A 25,000-nucleotide genomic window follows, 5' to 3' on the forward strand; every position below is an offset into this window, starting at 1 on the left:
TATTCCTGGCTGAAATGCAAATCACAGATTCTACTACGGTACGTTATTGTTTCTATAGTAACAGCTCGGACTTGTACGGTGGACGCTCGACGTTATGCGCGACCGAACACTGAACGCTTTACGAACACGTTATATAACAAAGAAGACCATGCGGTCGTTGATATGGTCAAGTTCTGCGTAAGGAGACAAACATTTATGGAAGGAGTCTCTACCGCCTGCTCTTTATATCCGTCTGTAAATTTCATGCTTTTAGATTTCTCTTTATAATCCGAACGACTGTTCATATAAACTTCAAGGGCGTATAAAAAAACATAAATTTATATTTTAAAAAAAAGCATGATATGTCATTCATTATTAAAAATTGGAGTTGAAATCGTTGGCAAATCGTTGTGAAACGAGAGGAATAAATCACTTACTCCACCACACAGCATTCCCCTACTGTCTTCATCATATTTGTATTAGAGTACTACCATCAATCTTATCTCATATTTACAAGACTGAGATAATCACCATCCCTCTATTATCACAACGTAAAGCAGACTGTTGAGAAAATGATCGCCACCCCTCTATAGATCAGATCATTTCCATCGTGCTGATTATCTTATAGATAAGCAGATTTTGAGATCAGGACCGTCCACACAGTATTTCTCGGTTTGACAAATGATGAGATAAATTACACCAGCTTATAGTCTCTTACATTAGCAGACTCTTATTTACTGAGAACCGCAATTATCTGGTGGTTTAGCAGACTACGAGATAATTACCGTCCACCCATTATCTCAGAGTATAAACAAACTATGCTGAAATTACACCAGCTTATAATCACATACATTAATCAGACTGCTAGTCACTGTCCACCATGATCTCATCGTTCAGGACACCATGAGATAATTACTGTCCATACATATCTCATAGTTAGACAAATTATGCTGTTTCTGCCCACCATGATCTCATAGTGTAACAACATATCAGACAAATTATACCACCTTATAACCTTTTACATTAGCAGATTCTTATTTACTGAGAACCACAATTATCTCATAGTTTAGCAGGCTACAAGATAATTGCTATCTGCCTATTATTTCATTTTTGAAACAATTCTGCTAATATTATGCTGAAGTTTCTGTCCACTATGATCTCATAGTTTAGGAGACTATGAGATCATTCCCACCCACCAATTATCTCATATTTTAACAAACCTTGAGATAGATTACACCACCTTACAACCTCTGACATTGGCAGATTCTTATTTACTGAGAACCAAAATTATCTCATAGGTTAGCAGACTACAAGATAATCCCCGTCTACCCATTATCTCATAGTTTAACAAACTATGCTGAAATTACACCACCTTATAATCACATACATAATCAGACTGCTAGTTAATGTCCACCATGATCTCGTAGTTTAGGAGACCATGAGATAATTACTGTCCATAAATATCTCCTAGTTTGACAAATTATGCTGAAGTTTCTGTCCGCCAATTATCTCATAGTTTAACAAACTTTGAGATAGAGTACACCACCTTATAACCTCTGACGTTAGCAGATTCTTACTTAGATAAGAAGATAATCACCGGCTAGCCATTATCTCATAGTTGAACAAATTATGCTGAAATTACACCACCTTATAATCTCATAGATAATCAGACTGTTAATTACTGTCCATCATGATCTCATAGTTTAGGAGACCATGAGATAATTACTGTCCATGAATATCTCATAGTTTAACAAATCATGCTGAAATTATGCTGAAGTTTCTGTCCGCCATGTCCTAATAGTTTGGGAGACCATGAGATAATTACTGTCCACCGATTATCTCAAAGTTTAACAAGCACATGATATAATTACCGTATAATCTCGAACATTAGCAAACGGTTAGTTACTACACCCAACGTTGTCTCGTACTTTAGCAGACTATGAGATACCGTCCACCAATCATCTCACAGTTTAACAAACTCTAACATAATTAACATCACCTTATGACCTCATACATTAACCGACTGTAAGCTAATAGCTCTACCATGATCTCCTAGTTCAGCAGACCACGTGATTTACATCACCTATATTATTTCATATAGATAATTACCATTTAGTGTTATCTCATACTTTAGCAGTCTATGAGATAAATACAATGCTGTTTAGTATCTCCTACTTTAGTGCCACTCCTATTATCTCATAGTCTGTTAATTAGTGTGCCTCCATTATCTCAGCATGCATGAGATTATGAAACAAATACCATCCGATCTACTGTCTTAAACTGTATCAGATTTTGATGTAATTCCTAACCGTGCAATTGTCTCATAGTTAAGCAAAATATGAGATATTCACCATCCTTGTAAATCCTTCTTTCTTAAATTCAAACATTTCCGAGTTATGATTTCAGCACAGCTTCTTATTGACCTGAATTCCCTGCATCCCATACATCACACCCACAGCCAAGGAATTACATTAAGTCAACCAAAGCAAAGTTAAAGGACGGGAGACTTACAGGGAAGTACAGAAGGAGCGCTCCAAACAAGATGGCTTCCAGCAGAACCAGACCCGAAGCCCTGATGCTCTGGAAGACAAAAGATTGACAGGAAATGCATGACTCATTTGGGATTCATTTATTCTATGTATTTTCCAGGTGGTGTATTAGAGACAAGACCTCTATTACAATGGTGCAGAAATAGATGCATTAAAAAACAGAAATAGAAATAGATATAAAAAAAAAATCAACTCTGAGCATTGCACTAAAGATAATATGAGTTCCAGGGTTCTCCAATGTGTTGGGTCTTTTCAAGGGTCAATGATGAGGCACTGATCTTGTAGTTATGGGACATTATAATACATTGGAACTCTGAAAAGACACACTTCTATATGGCCTTGTGTTATACTGTGTCTGGTGTAACGTGCATCACACGACTATAAATTATCCTAGTTTTCCAACAGATGAACAACAAGAACAGTAGACTTGTAACTCAGTGACACTGTCTGAAAATGTACTATAGTGATACAGATATCCATACCTGGAGCGGTATCTGGATTTATGCTTAAAGTGGGCGTGGCCTAAACCCCAATCACTTCAGTTCATAATGGGTCTCAACTAGAAAAATGCATGGGATTTTTATTATTATTATTATTATTATTATTATTATTATTATTATTATTATTATTATTTTGCTCATGCAGTTATTCGTTTTTTGGGGTTTTTTTGTTTTTTTTCCCCCATTCATATTTTAATTTATTTATTCATTTTCATGATACATTTACATGTGATTCATTTTCATGTGATTCATTTGCATGTGATTCATATTCATGTGATTCATATTCGTGTGATTCATTTTCATGTGATTCATATTCGTGTGATTCATATTCGTGTGATTCATTTACATGTGATTCATATTCGTGTGATTCATATTCATGTGATTCATTTACATGTGATTCATTTACATGTGATTCATTTACTGATTTGCTTCTCTTTAAATCCAGTTTTAGACTGTGATATTACAAAGGTCTTTCCAGATTATTACTTGCCACACTGTATGAGATAACCCCAGTACAACTGCATGAATTCTATAATATAATTGGTTCACCATGTTAGGTTTAAATCCTCTAAAAACAGAATCGCAATTGAATAACATTACCCTGTTCCAATTCACATCCTTCAAAGCATTGGCATGTTTTGTTCACTCTCACAATCCCCCAAACACACACACACCCAAAGTCTCCATAAAAAAAAAATGAGACAGCATTGTATCCCACAATAACCAAAAGTTGTCCACAATGTGAAAACGACTCGGAGAGTAAGCTGAACTAACCGACAAAATTAGTCTTTGTTTTGAACAAATTTACCGCAGAAAGAAAAAATTTACTACACTGTGACCTTTAGTGACCTTGTCCAAACAGATACTAAGGATGAATACTGTAAATGCATCGCACAGTGTCACACACATTCATGTTTATGTACACGATCATGGTCTTTCTTAGTCAGAAAGCTCACCTGTATCTGTTTTGAACATCTATTCAGTCCGAATAATATATTCGTATTCCGTTACACCTCTAGAGCTGTCTATCACGGATCAGCGTGAACTTTATTAAATACGTCTTCATTAAATAAAGATGCAAATGATGGCCTCCGTAGAACCGAGGTTTAGATATCCTCCTATACAGTACATTTCTTCTTCATTTCTCCTTACAGACCGCTAATGTACGCCCCACAGGCTAATGCCGTCTCTGTGAATAAGACGTACTCTTTCATGCAAGAGCTCCCGAATAATACGATTGAGCAGAAGCGACTGGAGGGCAAGCAGTGATGCATGTGAAAAGATTTTCTCGACGCACAGCCGTGTTTCATGAGAAAATAGCACCAAAAATAACTGCTGAGCACTCGACTCCAGATTATGGTCTATTTCAGACACGGGGGGGGGGGAGCCATTCTTCTAACACTCAATGCATGCATTAGTTGGGAAGGCAGAGGAAGGAAAATACGAAAGGGAAAATAAAGCTTTTCATCAGTAACAGGTGTCGAAGACCTGCCAGGTACTCTGCAATCAAAACAACCAATAGAGACCCTAACAGCGGTGACTGAACGAGAGGGGGAAAGAAAAAAAAGAAAAAGAAAGCTCAACCTGAAAGCTGTTCTGTTCATTTTAGACTTCATTCCTTAGCTGGACCAATACAGTAGATCTTCTCCAAATCTACCGCACATCCAGAGTGAATGTATGTGAATGCTGACGTTACGGAAACACACGTCGCTCACATAATGATAGGGTTAATGGGAATGTTGGGATTAAAGGCTACATGATTAGTCTCTACTAACACACGCCACTGTAAATCTGGAGGAAGGACGCTTCAAAATATTTTCCAATTTCCAAGTGAATTTTGGAAAAGTCAGCAAAACAGATAGAGCGCGCTTACATCATGTTGGTTTTGTGAATACACTGAAAAACGTCAGCATTATATCAATCAAACACAGTCAGTAAGCTGCGTGCATAGCTTGGCGAGGGATTTAAGCTTTTTAATTCCCCTGAAATATTTTCCAGTTCCATATATTTACTTCTGGGCGGTTATCCATCCATCCATCCATCCATCCGTCCAGTCATTTTCTATACTGCTTATCCTACACAGGGTCGTGGGGAGCCTGGAGGCTATCCCAGGGAGCTCGGGGCGCAAGGCAGGGGACACCCTTGACAGGGTGCCCATCCATTGCAGGGCACAATCACCTACCCATTCACACACTACGGAGACCCGTAGTGTCGTTGGACCCTGAGGAAACCCCCAAAGCACGGGGAGAACATGCAAGCACCGGGTGTACACAGGGTGGAGGCAGGATTCGAACCCCCAGCCCCAGACGTCCGAGGCAAACATGCTAATCACTGAGCCACCACGCCTCCCGGTCGGTTAGCATAAAAGGTGGTACACCTCGTCTAATAAAAACCCTAACTCAGTTAGTGGGAGATCCAGTCTACAGTAGATAGATTTAGTTTTAGTACGAGTTTTAGTGGACATTGCGTACAAATGAAAATAGTTAACAATAAACAAATAAATAAATAAATATCGTTTCGCGTGTACTTCCTCATTCGTAAGTCGCATTGGATAAAAGCGTCTGCTAAATGAATAAATGTAAATAAATAACATGGTCTTACCGACGAGTAACTATTAGCGTTACGTAATTATGTCTTAAAAATGATCAAAGTGTCCGTACCTGTACCTGTGCTGTAAATGATCCCATATCAAAGCTGATGAAATACGACCACATCGCCCTCATTTGGACAGGAAAGTATCAAAAATACTGTAATACATTTTCATTCAGGTTTTAAAATGAGTCCTTTTTCATTCAAACACTTCACCGAGGTGCTAAAACCTGAATAAAACTCTCGACTGCGCATTATTCAGTATGTCATATTTATGTACTTATGTACTACGGGACAGAATGCGTAGAAATGAACTTCACTTACGGAGACGCGGTGTGAATGTGTGCAAAATCACACAGGAGGGGACTGTAATGTGAGTGCAATGTAATGTCAGTGTAATTCCACAACAGTATTGCTGAGTAGGTATGTCCGTTCGTCAGCTTAGGTGGCTAGTGCGTTTATTTCCTGTCCTACGTAGAGTCCCTCTACAAGAACTGGTCAGGTCTGTTACAAAAATGGAACAAATTCGCTCATTTCTTTCTCCATCTATACCCAATCCGACATTTTCTGCTGATATCAGCCTGATACCTACAGAACACTGGACCGGTGCCATCTCTCTTTCTATCTGATAATCTTCCTACACAGAACCCTTAGGCTTTGCGATGTCTTTTTTTTGTTCCCCCCCTTCAGCTTGTCAGATTGAACAGTCTTAACACATTAACAAGTCTCACTGTGTCCTTAAAACCTGAGATTATGAAGATGAAAGTGTGCTTTCCGTGTAGAATCAACCACCTCTGCATGACGGGGTCTGCGGTTACATCCGAACGTGGGAGATGACCCGACGCGAACCGTTCGTCCGGCTCCGGAACGCGAGCGAAGCCGTGAGCAAAACAAGCACGGCGTAAACTCACAAGGCTATTAAACTAAACAACATAATCAGCAAAAGCACACAAGGCTACTCATCAAATATTAAAGGCGCTCGGATTTTTATGGTCTAATGCACTGAAAGGTCACACCAAATCGATGGGAATCATTACATGAGCCGCTGACCGGCATTGAAACTGCAGTGCGTGTTGCCGTTCCTGCGCCGCGCCAGCCTGTGGGGCATTTCTACACCGATCCGAGCGTTTACGAGCACATTTTCGAGAACCTGACCGTGTACGTTTGCGCCATTTTGCACACGGGTAGCTCGGAGATTTACAGCTTTTACTGTCATTTGTTCAGTGTTAGTGAGTCAGCTTATTAATGTTAACAGTTTTCCCAAAAATACATCCATCCATCCATCCATCTTCTATACTGCTTATCCTTTTCAGGGTCGCGGGGAAATTGGAGTCTATCCCAGGGAGCATCGGGGACAAGGCGGGGTACACCCTGGACAGGGTGTCAATCCATCGCAGGGCACAATCACACACACACTCACACATCCATTCATACACTACGGACACTTTGGACACGCCGATCAGCCTACCGTGCATGTCTTTGGACTGGGGGAGGAAACCGGAGTACCCGGAGGAAACCCCGCAGCACGGGGAGAACACGCAAACTCCGCACACTCACACACACGTGCCATTTCACAACAGAATTCAACGGCGTTTCAGTCCCGGAAAGACTAAAGAGACAAACCGCCAAGAGATAAACGACTCTCAGGGGGCTCACGTGTGAACACGAGTATTTACACCATCTTATCAAGTGAAAATATCTCGAATGTGAAATGAAATTGACCAAATATTTCTTATTAAGAGGCTATTAGAAATCAAATAGAACTTTTAATGCTTTGTAATGCTTGAAACAGGTCTGGAAATAGGTTTAATAATCTTGTATTTGATTGATCGGAATCGTATCGTAAGAAATATTCAACAGATATGACCATATTTAATATTTTCACTTGATATCATGTCGTTTTCTGCAGCGTAATTTTAACGTAGACTGTTTACACATGAGTCCAGGACTCGAGTACACCATCATTCACTATATATATATATATATATATATATATATATATATATATATATATATATATATATATATATATATATATATACAGTGAGGGAAAAAAGTATTTGATCCCCTGCTGATTTTGTACGTTTGCCCACTGACAAAGAAATGATCAGTCTATAATTTTAATGGTAGTTGTATTTGAACAGTGAGAGACAGAATAACAACAAGAAAATCCAGAAAAACGCACGTCAAAAATGTTATAAATTGATTTGCATTTTAATGAGGGAAATAAGTATTTGACCCCCTCTCAATCAGAAAGATTTCTGGCTCCCAGGTGTCTTTTATACAGGTGACGAGCTGAGATTAGGAGCACACTCTTAAAGGGAGTGCTCCTAATATCAGTTTGTTACCTGAATAAAAGACACCTGTCCACAGAAGCAATCAATCAATCAGATTCCAAACTCTCCACCATGGCCAAGACCAAAGAGCTCTCCAAGGATGTCAGGGACAAGATTGTAGACCTAACCAAGTCTGGAATGGGCTACAAGACCATTGCCAAGCAGCTTGGTGAGAAGGGGACAACAGTTGGTGCGATTATTCGCAAATGGAAGAAACACAAAAGAACTGTCAATCTCCCTCGGCCTGGGGCTCAACTCGCCCCAGGCTATACATTATAGTGTGACTGTATCACTCTGTTATCATAGTATTGTAGTTCATTGGCCGTAACAATACCTTGTTCCTGCGGAAGTGGTAAAGCAGCACCATGCTGATGAAGTCCAGGAGCATGCAGATGCCTTGGAAGGCCAGCACGGCGATACGTAGATATCCTTCGCCATGAGCCACACACGGCGTATCGTCCTTACAGTGTCCACAGCCGTCCTGACAGGGCAAACACAGGCTGGAACCGGCAGGGTCCTGCGTGCTCACAGCCTTCCCTAAAGAGGACAAGAATAAAAAAAACATCTCACACTACTCTCGTCGCAAAGAAAAGAAAACGTTAAAGCGGCGAAAGTTAAAGCGGTGAAACGAAAGGACATGTCTATTTTTAAAATCTTTAGACCACACCGAGGAACTTATTTATCGATACAACGGCAAAAAAAAAAAAAAAAAAAAAAAGCTTTCCCTAACTTTTACATTTAAAAAAAAAACAAAAACAAAAAAAAACTCCTCACTCTACATTTGGAAGAAGCATTTTCTTGACCAGATGCCCTAAAAGCATTATTTTTACTCCAGCTAAATAATTTAGCTCTCGCACTCCTTCGTTCTTCCCTCCACCTTCGTCTTTCTGTCTCTTTCTCCTCCCTCTCTCTCGAGCGGTACTTAAATCTCCAGCGATATCCCTTTTCTCTCTTGAATGCCAGAACGCTCGCGTGAAAGTATGCAGCGTTTGTGCATAACAGCCCACAACACGGACAGTATAGGTTTATATTAACGCGCTCCTTCTGATATGCTATCGTTTCTATAGTAACGGTTCGTTCGCAGGGACTTGTGCGGCAGTACGGTACTACGTAAAACGCGTGTTAGAAATGCGTCTTTCGATAATAAATGAAATATTGTAAACTTTGGCAAATCAGTGTGGTATAAGCGGGATAACACACTTCAGGTTATACAAAAAGGAATCTACTTCGGTGTGTTTACTGCTTATATAATAGTTTACCATTTATATTTCAGTTATAGTATCAGTTTCAGTGTTAGTGTATAAGAGCGCTGTACAAGTACAGTGTTTAAGTATTAAAGTGCGACTGCAGGTCAGTTCTATATCGCAGCTTTTCTCACACGAGCATGTTGGAATTTAGGATTATTTTTCTTTAGTAGAAGAAATCATTTTCTCATTATGATATAATATCAAAGATCATCTGATTAAGATAGATCATCCGGTTCAATTAAGTGGAAGCAAGTCATTTTCCTAATGGAACGTTAATAAGTAAGAAATGCAATACTCTGCGTCAGGCTGTTGTAGAGAAATAATCAATGACAGGGTTAGTGAGTTACTGGAATCAAAGCCCAAGTTGATTATCTTCCCAAAGCAGCAGCTCTGAAGATGTTTTATTCCTCTTAAACCACAGCACTTTGTCAACATTGACAATTGTTCTATTTAGGAAACAAATTACAGGTCATCATTTTTATCCGTTTATTGTTACATTACATAGTTACAACTTAGTTCCCGTTCTCACTTATGGGACCTTATACCGTAGCAGCTTTAAACCGTCGTTCCCTCACCAGCCCCTCTTTGTTCTTTCTCTTGAAAAAAAAGGAAAAAAAAGAAAAAAAAAGCAGGTCTTCATGTTACTGAGAAACCGTAAAGAAATTATTATTAGTTTATTGTTTTTTATTAGTAGTTTTAGATTAGGTGGAGTGTCCGACATATAAGTCTCAAAGTTTATAATATAATAATAATAATAATAATAATAATAATAATAATAATAATAATAATAATAATAATAATAATAATAGTAGTAATAATAATAATAATAATAATAACAACAATAATTATTAGTATTATGACTATTATTATTATTATTATTATTATTATTATTATTATTATAAGTTTTATCTATATAGCACATTTCCATAACTCCATAAGGCTCTATGTTTATAATAAAATAATAATAACAAAAATAATAATAATAATAATAATAATAATAATAATAATAATAATAATAATACTTACTACTATTATTATTATTATATAATGATGATAGTAATAATACTGATGATAATAATAATAATAACAATAACAACAATAATAAGAATAACAATAATAATAATAATTAGTAGTAGTAGTAGTAGTAGTATTGTTATTATTATTATTGCTGTTGTTATTATTATTAGTGTTAGTATTATATAATTATTATTAGTAGTAGTAGTATTATTGTTATTATTATTATTATTATTATAAGTTTTATTTATATAGCACATTTCCATAGCTCCATAAGGCTCTATGTTTATAATAAAATAATAATAATCATAATAATTATTATTATTATTATTATTATTATTATTATTATTATTATTATTATTATTATTATTATTATTGTTGTTGTTGTTATTATTAGTATTAGTATTATATAATAATTATTATTATTATTATTATTATTATTATTATTATTATTATTATTATTATTATTATTATTATAAGTTTTATTTATATAGCACCTTTCCATAGCTCAAGGACTTAGCCCTTTACAATCAGGAACTAACAACAATTGAACATACAGACGAAAATAAATTCCAGAGAGTCAGGCGTCAGAAGTAGAGAGGAAGTGTTGGAAAAAGAGAAAGGATTTAAACAAGAAAATGGAGGATATGTTCCGGAGATTTTGGGGGAGTGAGTTCCATAACTTGGGGGCAGCTGCACTGAAGGATCGGCCACCAGCAATGGAGAGACAGAATTTAGGGACGTGTAGAAGTCCTAGGTTTGATGAGCGAAGGGAGCGCGTTGGTGTGTAAATGTGCAGTAAGTCACAATGGTATTGAGGTGCAAGACCATTTAAGGCTTTGAAGGCAACCAGTGCAATCCAGGCAAACTGGGGGTAATATATTCGAAGCGTTTTGTACGGGTAATAACGCGGTGCTGCAGAGTTTTGAATGTATTGTAATTTGGTAATCAACTTAGATGGGGGGCCAAAAATCAGACACTTGCAATAATCAAGTCATGCTCTCCTTCAGGCCAGTGATGACAAGTCAGTGATGGGTCAAATGTAATCCCAAGATTTTGCACTTTTCAGACGGTTTTGTGAGGAAGCCATCAATATCCAGGCTTATTTCAACATTTTGTCTGCAAGCTTGTGAGCCAAAAATCGTTATTTCAGTTTTTTGAGCATTTATTGTTATAGCAGTTATTGTTTATCCACTGTTTTCTTTCAGGAATACAGGATGTTAGTGCACTGGTTAAGATGGATATGTCAGACCGGGCGGTTGCATAGATCTTTGTGTCGTCAGCATAGCAATGGTATTGGAGATTGTGATGATGAATGATGTGACCGAGGAGAAGCATATAAATTATGAAAAGGAGAGGGCCAAGAACGGGGCCAGCGTGGGATTTGAAGCCTTTAATAGAAACAAAATTTTTACGATCTGTGAGATATGATGGAAACCAGGCTTGAGCATCGCCAGTGATACCTATGTCCGTGAGACGGGAGAGGAGTGTTTTGTGGCAGATAGTGTGGAATGCAGCACTCAGGTCAAGCAGTATTAGAATACTGAGACCCCCAGAGTCAACGGAGACGAGGAGGTCATTTACAACCTGCACAAGAGCTGTTTCAGTGCTATGACTCAGCCGGACTGAAAAGGGTCAAAAAGGTTATTTGCCACTAAATGAGATTGTAACTGGGAGGTTACAACTTTTACCAGTAGCTTTGATACAAAAGGCAGGTTTGAAATTGGTCGGTAGTTTAGTAGGAAAGATGGGTCAAGTTTCTGATCAGAAGGCTGGGGGTTCAAGCCCCAGCACTGCCAAGCTGCCACTGTTGGGCCCTTGAGCAAGGCCCTTGACCCTCTCTGCTCCAGGGGGCGCTGTATCATGGCTGACCCTGTGCCCAACCTCGTAACATGCTGGGGTATGCGAAGAAAAGAATTTCACTGTGCTGTAATGTCCGTTCATCCATCCATCTTCTACCGCTTACTCCTTCTTCAGGGTCGCAGGGAACCTGGAGCCACGGGCACGAGGTGAGGTACACCTTGGACAGAGTGCCAGTCCATCACAGGGCACAATCACATACACACTCCAATCAGCCTACCATGCATGTCTTTGGACTGGGGGAGGAAACCAGAGTACCAGGAGGAAACCCTCACAGCACATGGGAGAACATGCAAACTCAGCACACACGTGGCCCCAGCGGGAATCAAACCCCGGATCCTCGAGGTGTGAGGCGAACATGCTAACCACTAAGCCACCGTACACCCTGTGCTGTAATGTATATGTGTCAAATAAAATCTTCGAACCAGAGTTTATGATTCTTCAAACTAAATAACATTCAAAGTCAGGTGATGGTTTGGTGATGCGGCAAGGTACTTTTAGTAGGGGCTTGAAGGAGAGAACAGAGCAGAAGAGAGATTTTGCTAGAGCGTCTAAGAATAACACCATTCTGTCAGGCTGGTCCCATGATCGTTTGTCTCTAAAGTCTTTAAACCATCGCTACATCCTAAATCTTTGGGTAAGAGAGATGGAGTTTGTTTTATTTGAAACTAGAAATCTCAGGCTAACTTATAAGCCACCATTTGTCAGAGTGGCCCATTTACTTTCCAGCTTATCTTTCTGCCTGGTGCTTTACTTTCCATATAAACGTCTTTGATAGGTCACGGCACAGCCAATCCGAGAGTCTTATTCAAAAGTGTGAAAACTACGGGAGTAGTTTATCTGTTCTAGAGGCAGTACGGTGGACCACTGGGTCTTCTGACTAGTTATTCTAGTCAGTAATTATTCTACTAGGTTCTGTACTGGTGACCTTTTTGGGGGGGGTTTACAGGACGAGAAAGAAGGCACAGGGCCCGAGCGGGTAACGAGTGATTGGCTACACCTGTGTGTGATTAATGGGACACTAATATACAGTGTGTCTTATAGTGAACTCTTGAATGCCAGATGAGAGAAAGTGCTAGAATCCTGCTGCCGGTGTCTTGCTGAGCCTGTGTGTCAAATATTTAGTTCAGTATTATTTTCTTTTAGTTTCTTTTCATGAAAATAGCTGTGCTCTGAAATGTGAAATACGCACTGTGCTCTCTCTCTCTCTCTCTCTCTCTCTTGCACCTGCCTTCAGTGACCTCATTCCATCACACCCATCAGGGTAACACACAGAGCAATGAAATCAGCAAGACATAATCATACACAATCCACATACCCATTTTCATACCCCTAAGTAGTCCTTTTCTAAGAAAATAATAATAATAATAATAATAATAATAATAACCATGTTTGCCCATTCTAATTACCATATGCGGTATAACAATTACATATTGACTCTGTGAGTCAATCATATACGAATTAGTGGTTTGATTTGCTAATAATATCTGTAAAATCAGTTCAGATTAAGGTGTTTGTCTGAGGACTTACTCTTGACGCCGTTGATGGCGACTCTGCTGGGGTGGTAGAAGCCCTTCTTGCACTGGCATTTGTATTTGTCCAGGACGAAGCCGTGACCCGGGATGGGGAGACACTGAGAGACAAACAGAAGATGAACTTAAGGGTTTGAACATAATCACACACGCAGCGTGATCAAAGCGATATTAACATTAAAGAGGAACGTTCAGCCTCCCGTCTCCTTCCCCACGGAGGGTGTTAGCATTGTTTTAGGCATAAGCTTAAATGAGTAGAGGAACGCACTCGATTACAAGATCAAACGGAGGTTTGCACAGAGCTCAGATCTGGAGAGATCAATGCTAGCGTGCAAATCAGTGGTGAACCTCCACTGGAGAAAGATGGCATGTGACTTTTTAGGGTTTTGTTGTTGTTGTTGTTGTTGTTTTTTTTGTCCGATTTGTCAGCACACCCTGAGTCCACGATGATATATTCCATGATAATCTGCTCGATAACCCTTAATAACAGAGCCTCATAATGATTGGTCAGAGCTTCAATAATCTGCAACATGGGGCGGTGACAAAAGGAAGTTTTGTTATCATCGTTAATAGGAAGAACTGAGATGTTTCACGGACATTCCACAACATTTAATGTAATTATAAACGGATAAAAAGTATGTCATTCTTAAATTCGTTTTTAAAAATGTTGGGTAATTGCCGTGGTATAAGGGGAATAAAAACGCTTCAGGTCATGCTGTTATTGTGCTAACGGTAACTCCGCGTCATCACTGATTATTTTCCTAGCACAGCCGGACTCGGAGTGGTTTATTATTTACATAAAATAGATTAAAGCCCGTTGTTAGCCGCTTGCATGACATTATTGCTATCGCATTATCGCATTATTGCCGTAAAAGTTTCAGACATGATTACGGTCAATAAAATGAGAACGGAAGCTCATGTGTCAGTCAAGATACTGCAGTGTTGTTGGTATTAACGCTAAGATAAGAAGCTCTTGAACACGTATCTATCAGCGAGTTAAGAGCAAACACTCCAGCACTCCCTGAAGGTCTGCTCTAATGAAGGAGCAAACTCTAGGATGTTTATCGAGACCCAAGTTTTAAAAAGTGAAAATCTGTTGAGAAGAGGAGGCTATTCCTGGCGCTCTTCATAACTCTCTGAGTTCTCCTGGAACGACAGCTCGGCATTTAGCTGAAGTGCCAGACCAACATGGGAGAACAGCCCTACTTTTAGAGTTTGGAAGATAATATTCTACTTTCTATTCACACCAAGGATGGAGACGAGACTGGAAAGTATTTGGACGCTCAGCGGGACTGGAGACCGAACTCCGTGTTAATTAAGAACAATTTTAATAGATTCCTATTAATTTGGGTGCAGATTACTTTATTAGCTTAAAAATTGCATCCGCGCTCTAGTTAATGCAGCGTGACGGATAGATGCTGTTGTGTGCCAGGAATTCATTTCGGCATTTTAGCCGGAGGGCGTCTATGTAGAAGTACGGAATGAGATCCGGTGTTTGTGAAACTAATCACCCCTAAACAATTTAAGTGTTTTAAAAAGTCATAAGCGCCTGATCATTATCATTTAAGACCACACAGTAATTACCTAATTAAAGAGTTCTAAAGACATCTCATCTGAATATTTCTCTAGGCGCCGGTTCATATTGGCAAAATCTGTAATACATGTCACACATCATCAATCACCCATAGCATTTAATTCCTTTAAAAAAATAAAAATAAAAAAAAAAACACACACAAAAGGACATCATTACACACACTGACGTAGAAAGAGTCATGAATACTCAGGAATCGGGAATCTCGGGAAGATGGACCCCAAGTTCAACTCTCAATGTTAGTGAAGACATTATCACAAAACATTACCAATAAATTATATACATTATTACAAATATTTTCGCATGACAAATTGTTTTTTTTTTGTTTGTTTTTTTGAGAAAATATGTTTAGATACCCAAACACGATAATCTTATATATTCAAATAAGATCTCATTAAATATGCACTTATTTACATATATTTACATATATAAAAACCAAAAATCGAGATGTTGAATACTTGATTCTCGCCATGTGTTTTAATACAAGATGGTGTGTGAATCAGGCGGTAAACATGGCGCGAACAAATCCTTCTGTGATAATCTTCAGAATATAACTAAGCATGAACGGGGGAAATGTGGCTTCGGTACAAGAAGCGCTACACAAGTTGAGATTTTTGGTTCAGAGTGTTGAAAAAAATGGGGTAAGTCAAAATAACATCATCATACAACATTATCTTGAAATGATGAGATTCTAAGTCAACGTAATGAGATAATAACGTGAAGTATTTTCACATAAGGAGATATTAAGTCGAAGTAATGGCATATCTTGAATAATAATACCAGCTTATAATTTCAAAACTAATGAGATGCTAAGTTGAAATAAAGACAAAATCTCAAAATAGTGACATAATACCGTATATTCAAATGTTATTATGTCAAAATAATGAGATAGTAAGTATTAATAGTAAGTATAGTACAAACTTTTTTTATTACCCAAAATACTGAGTCAAAATAAAAAAAGACATTAGGTTAAAATAACAACATACTACCATATTACCACATAATATCCAGAACTAATGACATTAAAACTCACAATAATGTCATATCTGGAAATAACACCTTTTTAAGACTAAATAACAGGATGTTATGTTAAAATAACAACATACTATAATCATATAACAAGATCTTGTGTGAAAATGATGACACTACATCTTGAAATAATTATTTCAAGTTATAAAGTCAAAGTAATATGTTGATATATAAGTGGAAATAATGACAATGTAATTAGCAATGAAGTCAAAATATTATCGAAATGTATCAGAACAGAATATAAAATTGAAATGGCTGAATATTATCAGGGAACAATGAGGTATTAAGTCGAAATAATGAGATGATATCTTGAAATAGGGACATTATAACTCCAAATAATTATCTTAATGTTTATAATATCTTGAAATAATGAGTTAGGAGGTCAAAGTAATGAAGAATTAAGTTAAAATAATGACCATACGATCCAGAAATAAGAAGTTTAGTTTAGCTTAGATTAAACAAACTAAGGATGTGTTCTTTTCAGAGCTGGAGCAGGTAAATATGGAGGAATCATAGTGATGACTAAGTATAGCGAAATTACGATCCAAAACACATGCATAATAAGGTGCCCTTTGTGTGTCTTATATTCACCACCCATAAACCGTCAAAAATATTTCAGGAGGGTTCAAAACTGTAATGCCCCTCTGGCTGCACCTCTGGATAGCATTGATTAAACCGATAGATATGTAGAGTCAAGCTTTCAGCCGTATCTCTGAAGTCTGGCAGGACATGGGTGAGGACGGCACAGATGGTGCTGGCGCTCTACGATTTCCCAGTTGACAAACTTTCCTCCATCTGAAGGGATGCAGGATGGATTCAGCGGCTCAAAAGCTTGCCACCTGTAATCCACTCAGTTTCGATACGAGAGAGAAAAGGAAAAATGCAGGACGTATTTCAAATTGAGAAAGCCAGGGAAAAAAGGGCTAAATAATAAACCTTCAGAAAGTTTGACTAATCCCAAACACTGCTTCAAAAAGTTTGATTAATCCAACCCACTCCATTCGAAAGTTTGACTAATCCCACCCGCTCCTTTAAAAAGTTTGACTAATCCGACCCACTCCTTCAAAAACGCCGACTAATCCCACCCACTCCTTCAAAAATTTTGACTAATCCCACCCACTCCTTCAAAAAGTTTGACTAATCCCACCCAGTCCTTCAAAAACGCCAACTAATCCCACCCACTCCTTCAAAAAGTTTGACTAATCCCACCCACTCCTTCAAAAACGCCGACTAATCCCACCCACTCCTTCAAAAAAAGTTTGACTAATCCCACCCACTCCTTCAAAAAATTTGACTAATCCCACCCAGTCCTTCAAAAACGCCAACTAATCCCACCCACTCCTTCAAAAAGTTTGACTAATCCCACCCACTCCTTCAAAAACGCCGACTAATCCCACCCACTCCTTCAAAAAAAGTTTGACTAATCCCACCCACTCCTTCAAAAAGTTTGACTAATCCCACCCACTCCTTCAAAAAGTTTGACTAATCCCACCCACTCCTTCAAAAAGTTTGATTAATCAAACCCACTCCTTCAAAAAGTTTGATTAATCCCACCCACTTCTTCAAAAAGTTTGACTAATCCCACCCACTCCTTAAAAAATTTGTCTAATCCCACCCACTCCTTTAAAAAGTCTGAGTAATCCCACCCACTCCTCTAAAAAGTTTGACTAATCCCACCCACTCCTTTAGAAATTGTGACCAATCTACTTCTATAGAATGTGTGACCAATCCCACCCGCTCTTTCAGAAAGTTTGTCCAATCCCATTCACTCTTTCAGAAAGTTTGTCCAATCCCATTCACTCTTTCAGAAAGTTTGACCACTCCCATCCACTCCCACAGTTACTATTGATTGCACCTGCCCATAAAATTTTCTGATGAACTTAGATCTATTTCTAAAAATATAAACAAACAAGTCATTTATTCCACTGTGACCAGGAGAATGCCGTTTCTGATGATGAATGAATAAATGCATCAAACAGCACCACACTCTCGTAGTAATAAATGTGCCATTTCTACAAGAAGTAAAAATGCCCACCGTCAGCGCATTTTTCCCCATGGGATCAGAGTCCTGATGTAAATGGTCTGCACTTATATAGCGCTTTTTATCCACAGCAGTTCAGCAAAGCCAATCCACACTGTTTCCATTCACACACACACTCACACACCAATGGTTGCAGAGTTGCCATGCAAGACGCTAGACAGCCATAGCGAGCAACTTGGGGTTCAGTGTCTTGCCCAAGGACATTTCAGCATGTGGAGACAACCCGCTCTACCACCTGAGCCACAGCCGCCCCGCTGTACACCTCTACTTTTCCACTTCCTGTATCTGTGGTCTGTGACAATGGTAGAATGATATGTCTTACATAAGGCCACTGTGAAACACAATTCCCTACATTTACTTTAACCCAGTGTTTTGATATTGATTCTGTCCTATAAATAACCTTCCAATTAACATTTCCTGAACTCATCTTACTTTGATATGACTGAGATACATTACACTTCCTGCTCTAAGCCACAGATGAAGCCTGCATTAGACAGACCAGGCTAGTGTACCGCTGGGAGAGCAGAACTATACGTCTGTGATGTAGATCTGCTTTCAAAGTGTTATTTGGAACAACATGAGGGCGCGTTTGAACATCTTGGTAAATATAGCACAGTGCGCAGCGGTTTTCCAGAGATCTAAAGGGCTGACAGGCCACGGGTCAGTCTGGGACAAAGGGTCAAAAACTGGGCCTGCTCAGGAAGGGCGTGAGCGGGAGGACTGAGGTAGAATGAGCGAAGGTGGAGAGAGATTGATGGGGTGAGAGATAAATGAGATGGATACAGAGAAAGTAAAACAAGGTCTGAAAGAAGGAGTGGGAGGACTTGTTATATAGATAAGATGGAAGAGAAAGATATTGATGGAGAGAAATTGAAACGGTGCAGTGGGAAAAGTTTGCGAGTGAGATTTGCCAGTGATGTGAAATTGGAGACGGGGAAAAATAAAGAGATGGAGAGAAAGTCACTGATGAATGACAAAGAACAGTTGGAGAGAGGCAAAGCCAGAACGAGAAGCATGGATGAGGCATAATTCCAGAAATACTTGTTGACACCGCAAAGCCAAGTCTCAGCGTGACCATAGTGTGTATGTGTCCTCTCCTGACCTTCCACTCTTTCTCTCCTCTCATGCTAAATGCTCTGCACTTATATAGAGCTTTTTTAACCTTAGCGGTTCCAAAGCGCTTTACACTGGTTCTCATTCACCCATTCACACACACACACCAATGGTATCAGAGCTGCCATGCAAGGCGCTAGCTTACCATCGGGAGCAACTTGGGGTTCAGTGTTTTACCCAAGGACACTTCGGCATGTTGAGTCACGTGGGCCGGGAATCGAACAGACGACCCGCTCCACCACCTGAGCCACAGCCTTATCCAGCTGATGAGTTCAAATCCCAGCACCACCAAGCTGCCACTGCTGGGCCCTTGAGCAAGGCTCTCTGCAGGGTCATGAGTTCAAATCCCAACACCACCAAGCTGCCACTGCTGGGCCCTTGAGCAAGGCCCTCTACTGCTCGAGTGTATAAAAGAGATCAATGTAAGTCGCTCTGGAAAAGGGCACCTGCCAAATGCCATAAATGTAATTGTACACTACCGTCTTTCAAACATAAAAACACATTAGATTTCGTGGATTTGAGCGCGACAGCACCGTCAACAGTTTTATTAAAAACACGCAGAAGGGGCTGATTTCTTTCCAGCTCAAACTGTAGATTCATTCAGCCAATCAGTGACATTCACGTCAGGTGATTACACAGAGTGACACGCCCCCTAAATTTGATCTCCATTTGCGCTGATATTTTTCGCATACACGCGTAACGTGTCATCTGCAGTGACTGACAAGCCGCATGTGAAGTACATTGCAGATGTCAACGGAACGCCCCTCTAAAATCATGACCAACTGTCACCGGCTCAATTCATGCCTAGATTTTCTCGCTTGTCTTTGATTCTCAGCAGAACACTGGGAGAAATAATCCTCGTTCAGTCCATATATTCAGCCTAGTACAGCAAATGAGCTGAATCCAATGGAAAATTTGCATATTTGATTTTCTCCTCGGTAATGCGATCCAGCTTAATTCGAGTATGAATGCGGCAGCAGCTTGGAGGCATGTGTATAAATCTTCAAAATATTTCCATGTAAAATCAGCACTGACGCAAAGAAAGAGCTGGAGGCTACAGCTCAACAAAGACGCATCTGACAAACGCTTAGACGCAACATCTCATCTCCTTTTAAGTGTTACATCAGCTCATTATCGTGATGAACAAAGGAGGTTTGATTCGTGACACGTGTGAAGATTTCAGAGATTATTGGATCACAAACTGTTCCACTTGTATCACAAGGAATAGACACAGTGGACATAATGCATTTAATAGCATTTAATAATCCAAAAACAAAACATAGTTTAAAGAGACTGGCAATAATTAAGACATGGTAAACAGCTGTATGAAAGTAAAGCAGAACTCATAGATACAATTTACATTTCTACATATGGCAGGCATTGGATTTTTCCCAAATCCTGGGATTTGAACTCTCAACTATCTAGAGACAAGGGCAGAATCTTAACCACCGAGCTATCTAAGACAAAAACCAGCCCTACAACTGCCCCGATACATGGTAACGCTTTGCAAATCAAAATGGAAAACCGGATCATAATGAAGCCAGCTTCATAACTGTGAGTCTCTCTTCAACATCTGACTACTTTAATTGCTGTATTTGGATGTTTTAGTTTTGCGATTCAGTTGTTCTTTGATCTGACATGGCGGGATCTTCAAAAACCACACAAGCTAATCGGGCTTGAACAGAAAGCTACAACGTTACTGTTAACCAGGGATTAGTCTCTGATTCGGCTGCTTCCCCGACAGACTGTCTGATGTATATCTAGCCAGTTTTAATCTCGTTGTCTATCTGCACCCGTGACGTGCGAGTTGAAAGGACAGGACGCAAGCGCGTAACTGTTGCGTCCAAAACGTGTCAAAGTCCATTGCAAGAGTCATAACACATGAAGCAACACACAATGATAATCCATAATAACAACCAAAAACAAGCACAGGTCAAAACCGGGAAACATGGTACATGGAACTAGGAAGCAGGTTTAGACTTAACGAAACAGAATGCATGACAGGACTTTGCACTGAAACGAATACATATGATGGGTGACGGGTAGTCACAACTGTGACACGGTAGACGGGGCGGAGACAAGACTCGGATCAAAAGAATACATACAGGGACAGTGACCATGACGACAGAAAAACTCGAAACAAACTTTTCAAACCCTGGATTGAAAACAGCTGTAAAGCGTAAGGCATCCTAGTTTCAACACTTAATCTGGGTTGCAAGGGGCAGTGGTGGCTTGACGGTTAAGGCTCTGGGTTACTAGTCGGGGGTTCAAGCCCCAGCACTGCCAAGCTGTCACTGTTGGACCCTTGAGCAAGACCCTTACCCCTCTCTGCTCTAGGGGCCAGCTTTTGTTCTAGCACCATTTCCACCTTCACATCCCACTACAAATTACGCAAGAACAGCGACTTTTGGTTTGAAATGTCAAATGCAACGGCAATTTCCTGTGAAAGTAGCCAGTTCTAAGCCGTGATGAAAACAACCAGATTGTCTAGCGACAGCCAGAAGTCTGCTTTGTGAGATTAAGCGCTTTATCCTGGTCCGAGTGGCAATGGATCTGGAGTCTATCCCGGGAACACTGGGTGTATGGGACACCAGTCCATCACGGAACACCATGCGTACACTCATATACACCTAGCAGCAATTTAGCATAGCTTATACACCTTACAGTACATTTTTTGTGAGGTGGGAGGTTAAACTGGCCATAAATGTTCCTTAATTATTCGACAGTGTCTAAAATAGCGCTTGTCCATTCTGATCCTGTCAAATAATGATACACATTCAGCTAGCGTACCTTTGGGGTACCAGATCTTGTGTCCACACTGGTGTCATAAATATTCAAACTTCAGGAAGGGTGAATGACAGTGTACTCAGTCTGTTCAAAGGGTCAACAGCTATAGTTTAGTCGTTAAACAGAGACTATTTTTGTGCTGGCATATCCAGCACCGGTGCTAATCTCACATCATCAGACTTCATTTTCTGAGAAATGATCTCTTTTCTTTCTTGGAGAGTTCTATTCTGTAAACACAACTCCGGGTAAATACAAGCTCCTCAGCAGCACATTGCTTGTGTTATTATTAAATGTCTGCGCCTCAAATTAACTTCACCCAGTATCTGAAATAGACACAAAATTGGGCACAATTTGTCTCCCTAAATAGGGTTTCCAGAAATATCTATTACTGATGTAGACTCACTACTGAGAGCAGTCAAACTGCCAGATATGCTAATTACAGAAACTGACAGGCGTAATGACTTTTTTTGTGTGTGTGTGTGTAAATCATCCCATAAATAAAGCAGTAATTTATTACGGTGAATGTAATGTATTTAATGATCCAGTGTGCTCAGTTTGATACACTGGTATCCCTTTATTTTACACTATGATGAGTAACTAGGATTTAACAGGTACGTATGAGGTAGTAATTTCTGGTACATACCCTGTGTGTAGTTACTCTTGAATAGTATCTAGGTTGTACAGTATTACGTTCTGCTACAATGCAATAGTCACCCAGAATATTATGAGTAGGAGTTGGTGCATACATTGAAATTTGAATATATCGAAGTAAAATCTTAAGAACAAATTTGTTTCGTTATTTTAATACTAGAAACATATTAACATTACATGCTACCAATCTGATCCAGTATGCAGTATGCATACAGATCTAACTGCATAGGACACATGTCTAAGAACGTTTTTGCCATTGATGTGAAAGTAAAGTTATTGATCATATCATGTCCAAATATATATCTTATAATAACTGGCAAGCACTGCTGTATACCTGGTAATGAGTCTTCATTGATCTCGTATACATATGCACAGTGGAATTCTAGTCTTTGGATACCCAATGCAAAGAGGTTGGGGTCAGAGTGTAGGGTCAGCCGTGATACAGCGCCCCCTGGAGCAGAGAGGGTTAAGGCCTTGCTCAAGGGCCCAACAGGGGCAGCTTGGCAGTGCTGAGGCTTGAACCCCTGACCTTCTGATCAGTAACCCAGAGCCTTAATCACCAAGCCACCACTGCCCCAACCCACCACTTCCTCCAAGCCGCCACTGCCCCAGCCACCACTGCCTCCAGACCCCACTGCCCCCAGCCCCCATACATTAAGATCTGAAATATACCTGCTGCAGTTTTCACACTTGTTAATATGAAGTCAATGCATATTGCCAGACACTGCATGTAAATACTTCTATTTATCAAATACGAGGTTATTATCACACTGTAAGGTGCTACTTTTTAAGAAACGACTGTCAATTCACCATTTATTATTCTTTGAGTGCCTTTCATTTAGGACATTTTGTATTAGAAAATCGAGAGTAATCGTTCATTTGCTGAGCTCAACATTATTACCACCATCGTTGTCCATTAATCTTGAGGTAAAGATAGACGACTTATACATGTGTGGATTTGTTTTGAAGATCAGGTCATACTATTTGGATTGTATAACGCAACTACTAATTCAGTCATTGTGTAGTCAAATATATACGGTGGTGCCTGAAAGTTTGCGAACCCTTTAGAATTTTCTACATTTCTGCAACCCTGCCAAGCACACCATTGCTGTTCAGTGTTCTCCTCATGGCGGACTCATGAACATTAACATTAGCCAGTGTGAGAGAGGCCTTTAGCTGCTTAGAAGTTAACCTGGGTTCATTTGTGACCTTCATGGACTATTACACGTCTTGCTCTTGGTGTGATCTTTGTTGGTCTCCACTCCAGGAGAAGGTCTTGAATTCCCTGCATTGATACACAATGTGCCTGAATGTGTATCGGTGGAGTCCAAACTCTTTAGAGATGGTTTCGTAACCTTTCCCAGCCTGATGAGCGTCTACAACTCTTTTCACGAGGTCCTCACAAATCTCCTTTGTTCGTGCCGCGATACACTGCCACAGAAATGTCTTGAGACGATCAGACTCTGATAGATCCCAGTTCTTTAAATAAAACAGGGCGCTCGCTCACACCTGATCGTCATCCCATTGATTGAACCCACCTGACTCTAACTGCACCTTCACACTGACTGCTAATCCTAGAGGTTCACATACTTTCGCCACTCACAGCTCGGTAACCTTGCATCCTTTCCCTCGATAAATAAATGACCGAGTATAATATTTTTCTCTCATTTGTTTGATTGGATTCTCTTTGACTGCTTTTTAGCCCTGTGTGAAAATCCGACGATGTTTTAGGTCGTACGGCATTTATGCAGACATTTCGACAGTTCTAAAGGGTTCACAAACCTTCAAGCACCCCTGTAAACATCATTTATATACTTCTGTAAAGCTGCTTCGGTATACTCATGATGGCCGCGATGTGCTCTATGTGAGATATGCAATATGCTAGTAGCAGCTGACTTTAGCATGATTATAACCTAATATATGGGGAGCCCTGGGTGGTCCATGAGATATCCGAGATCTGATTTGATCAACATGAGGCAATTATGAGCTTTTTCTGCTGACAGGCATTTTAATATGGCTGAGCCCTGCTGCTGCTGCTGCTGCTGTGGCGTCAGTGATGGAGCAGATTAAGTGGTCAGGAATGCTGAATGAAGACAAATGGCCTGGATGCTGTGCATGTTGTGAAGATGGACGCTGTCATTTACCGCTACTCTTCTGACAGCTGATGGATGAATGTAGAAAA

General features: G+C 39.7%; 1 protein-coding gene across 1 annotated transcript in view; it reads right to left on the bottom strand.

The window, feature by feature from the left end:
- The window catches only part of gpr158a (G protein-coupled receptor 158a), a 115,367-nt gene that overhangs the window by 53,725 nt on the left and 36,642 nt on the right, over positions 1-25,000 (bottom strand). Inside the window, exons 3-5 of the mRNA XM_017492885.3 lie at positions 13,605-13,707; positions 8,288-8,490; positions 2,491-2,559 (exon numbers count right to left, since the gene is read on the bottom strand). Of these exons, the coding sequence (XP_017348374.1) occupies positions 2,491-2,559; positions 8,288-8,490; positions 13,605-13,707 (375 nt within the window). The remainder of the gene's footprint in view (positions 1-2,490; positions 2,560-8,287; positions 8,491-13,604; positions 13,708-25,000) is intronic.

Source organism: Ictalurus punctatus, chromosome 1 (genome assembly GCF_001660625.3).
Source record: "Ictalurus punctatus breed USDA103 chromosome 1, Coco_2.0, whole genome shotgun sequence".
NCBI lineage: Eukaryota > Metazoa > Chordata > Actinopteri > Siluriformes > Ictaluridae > Ictalurus > Ictalurus punctatus.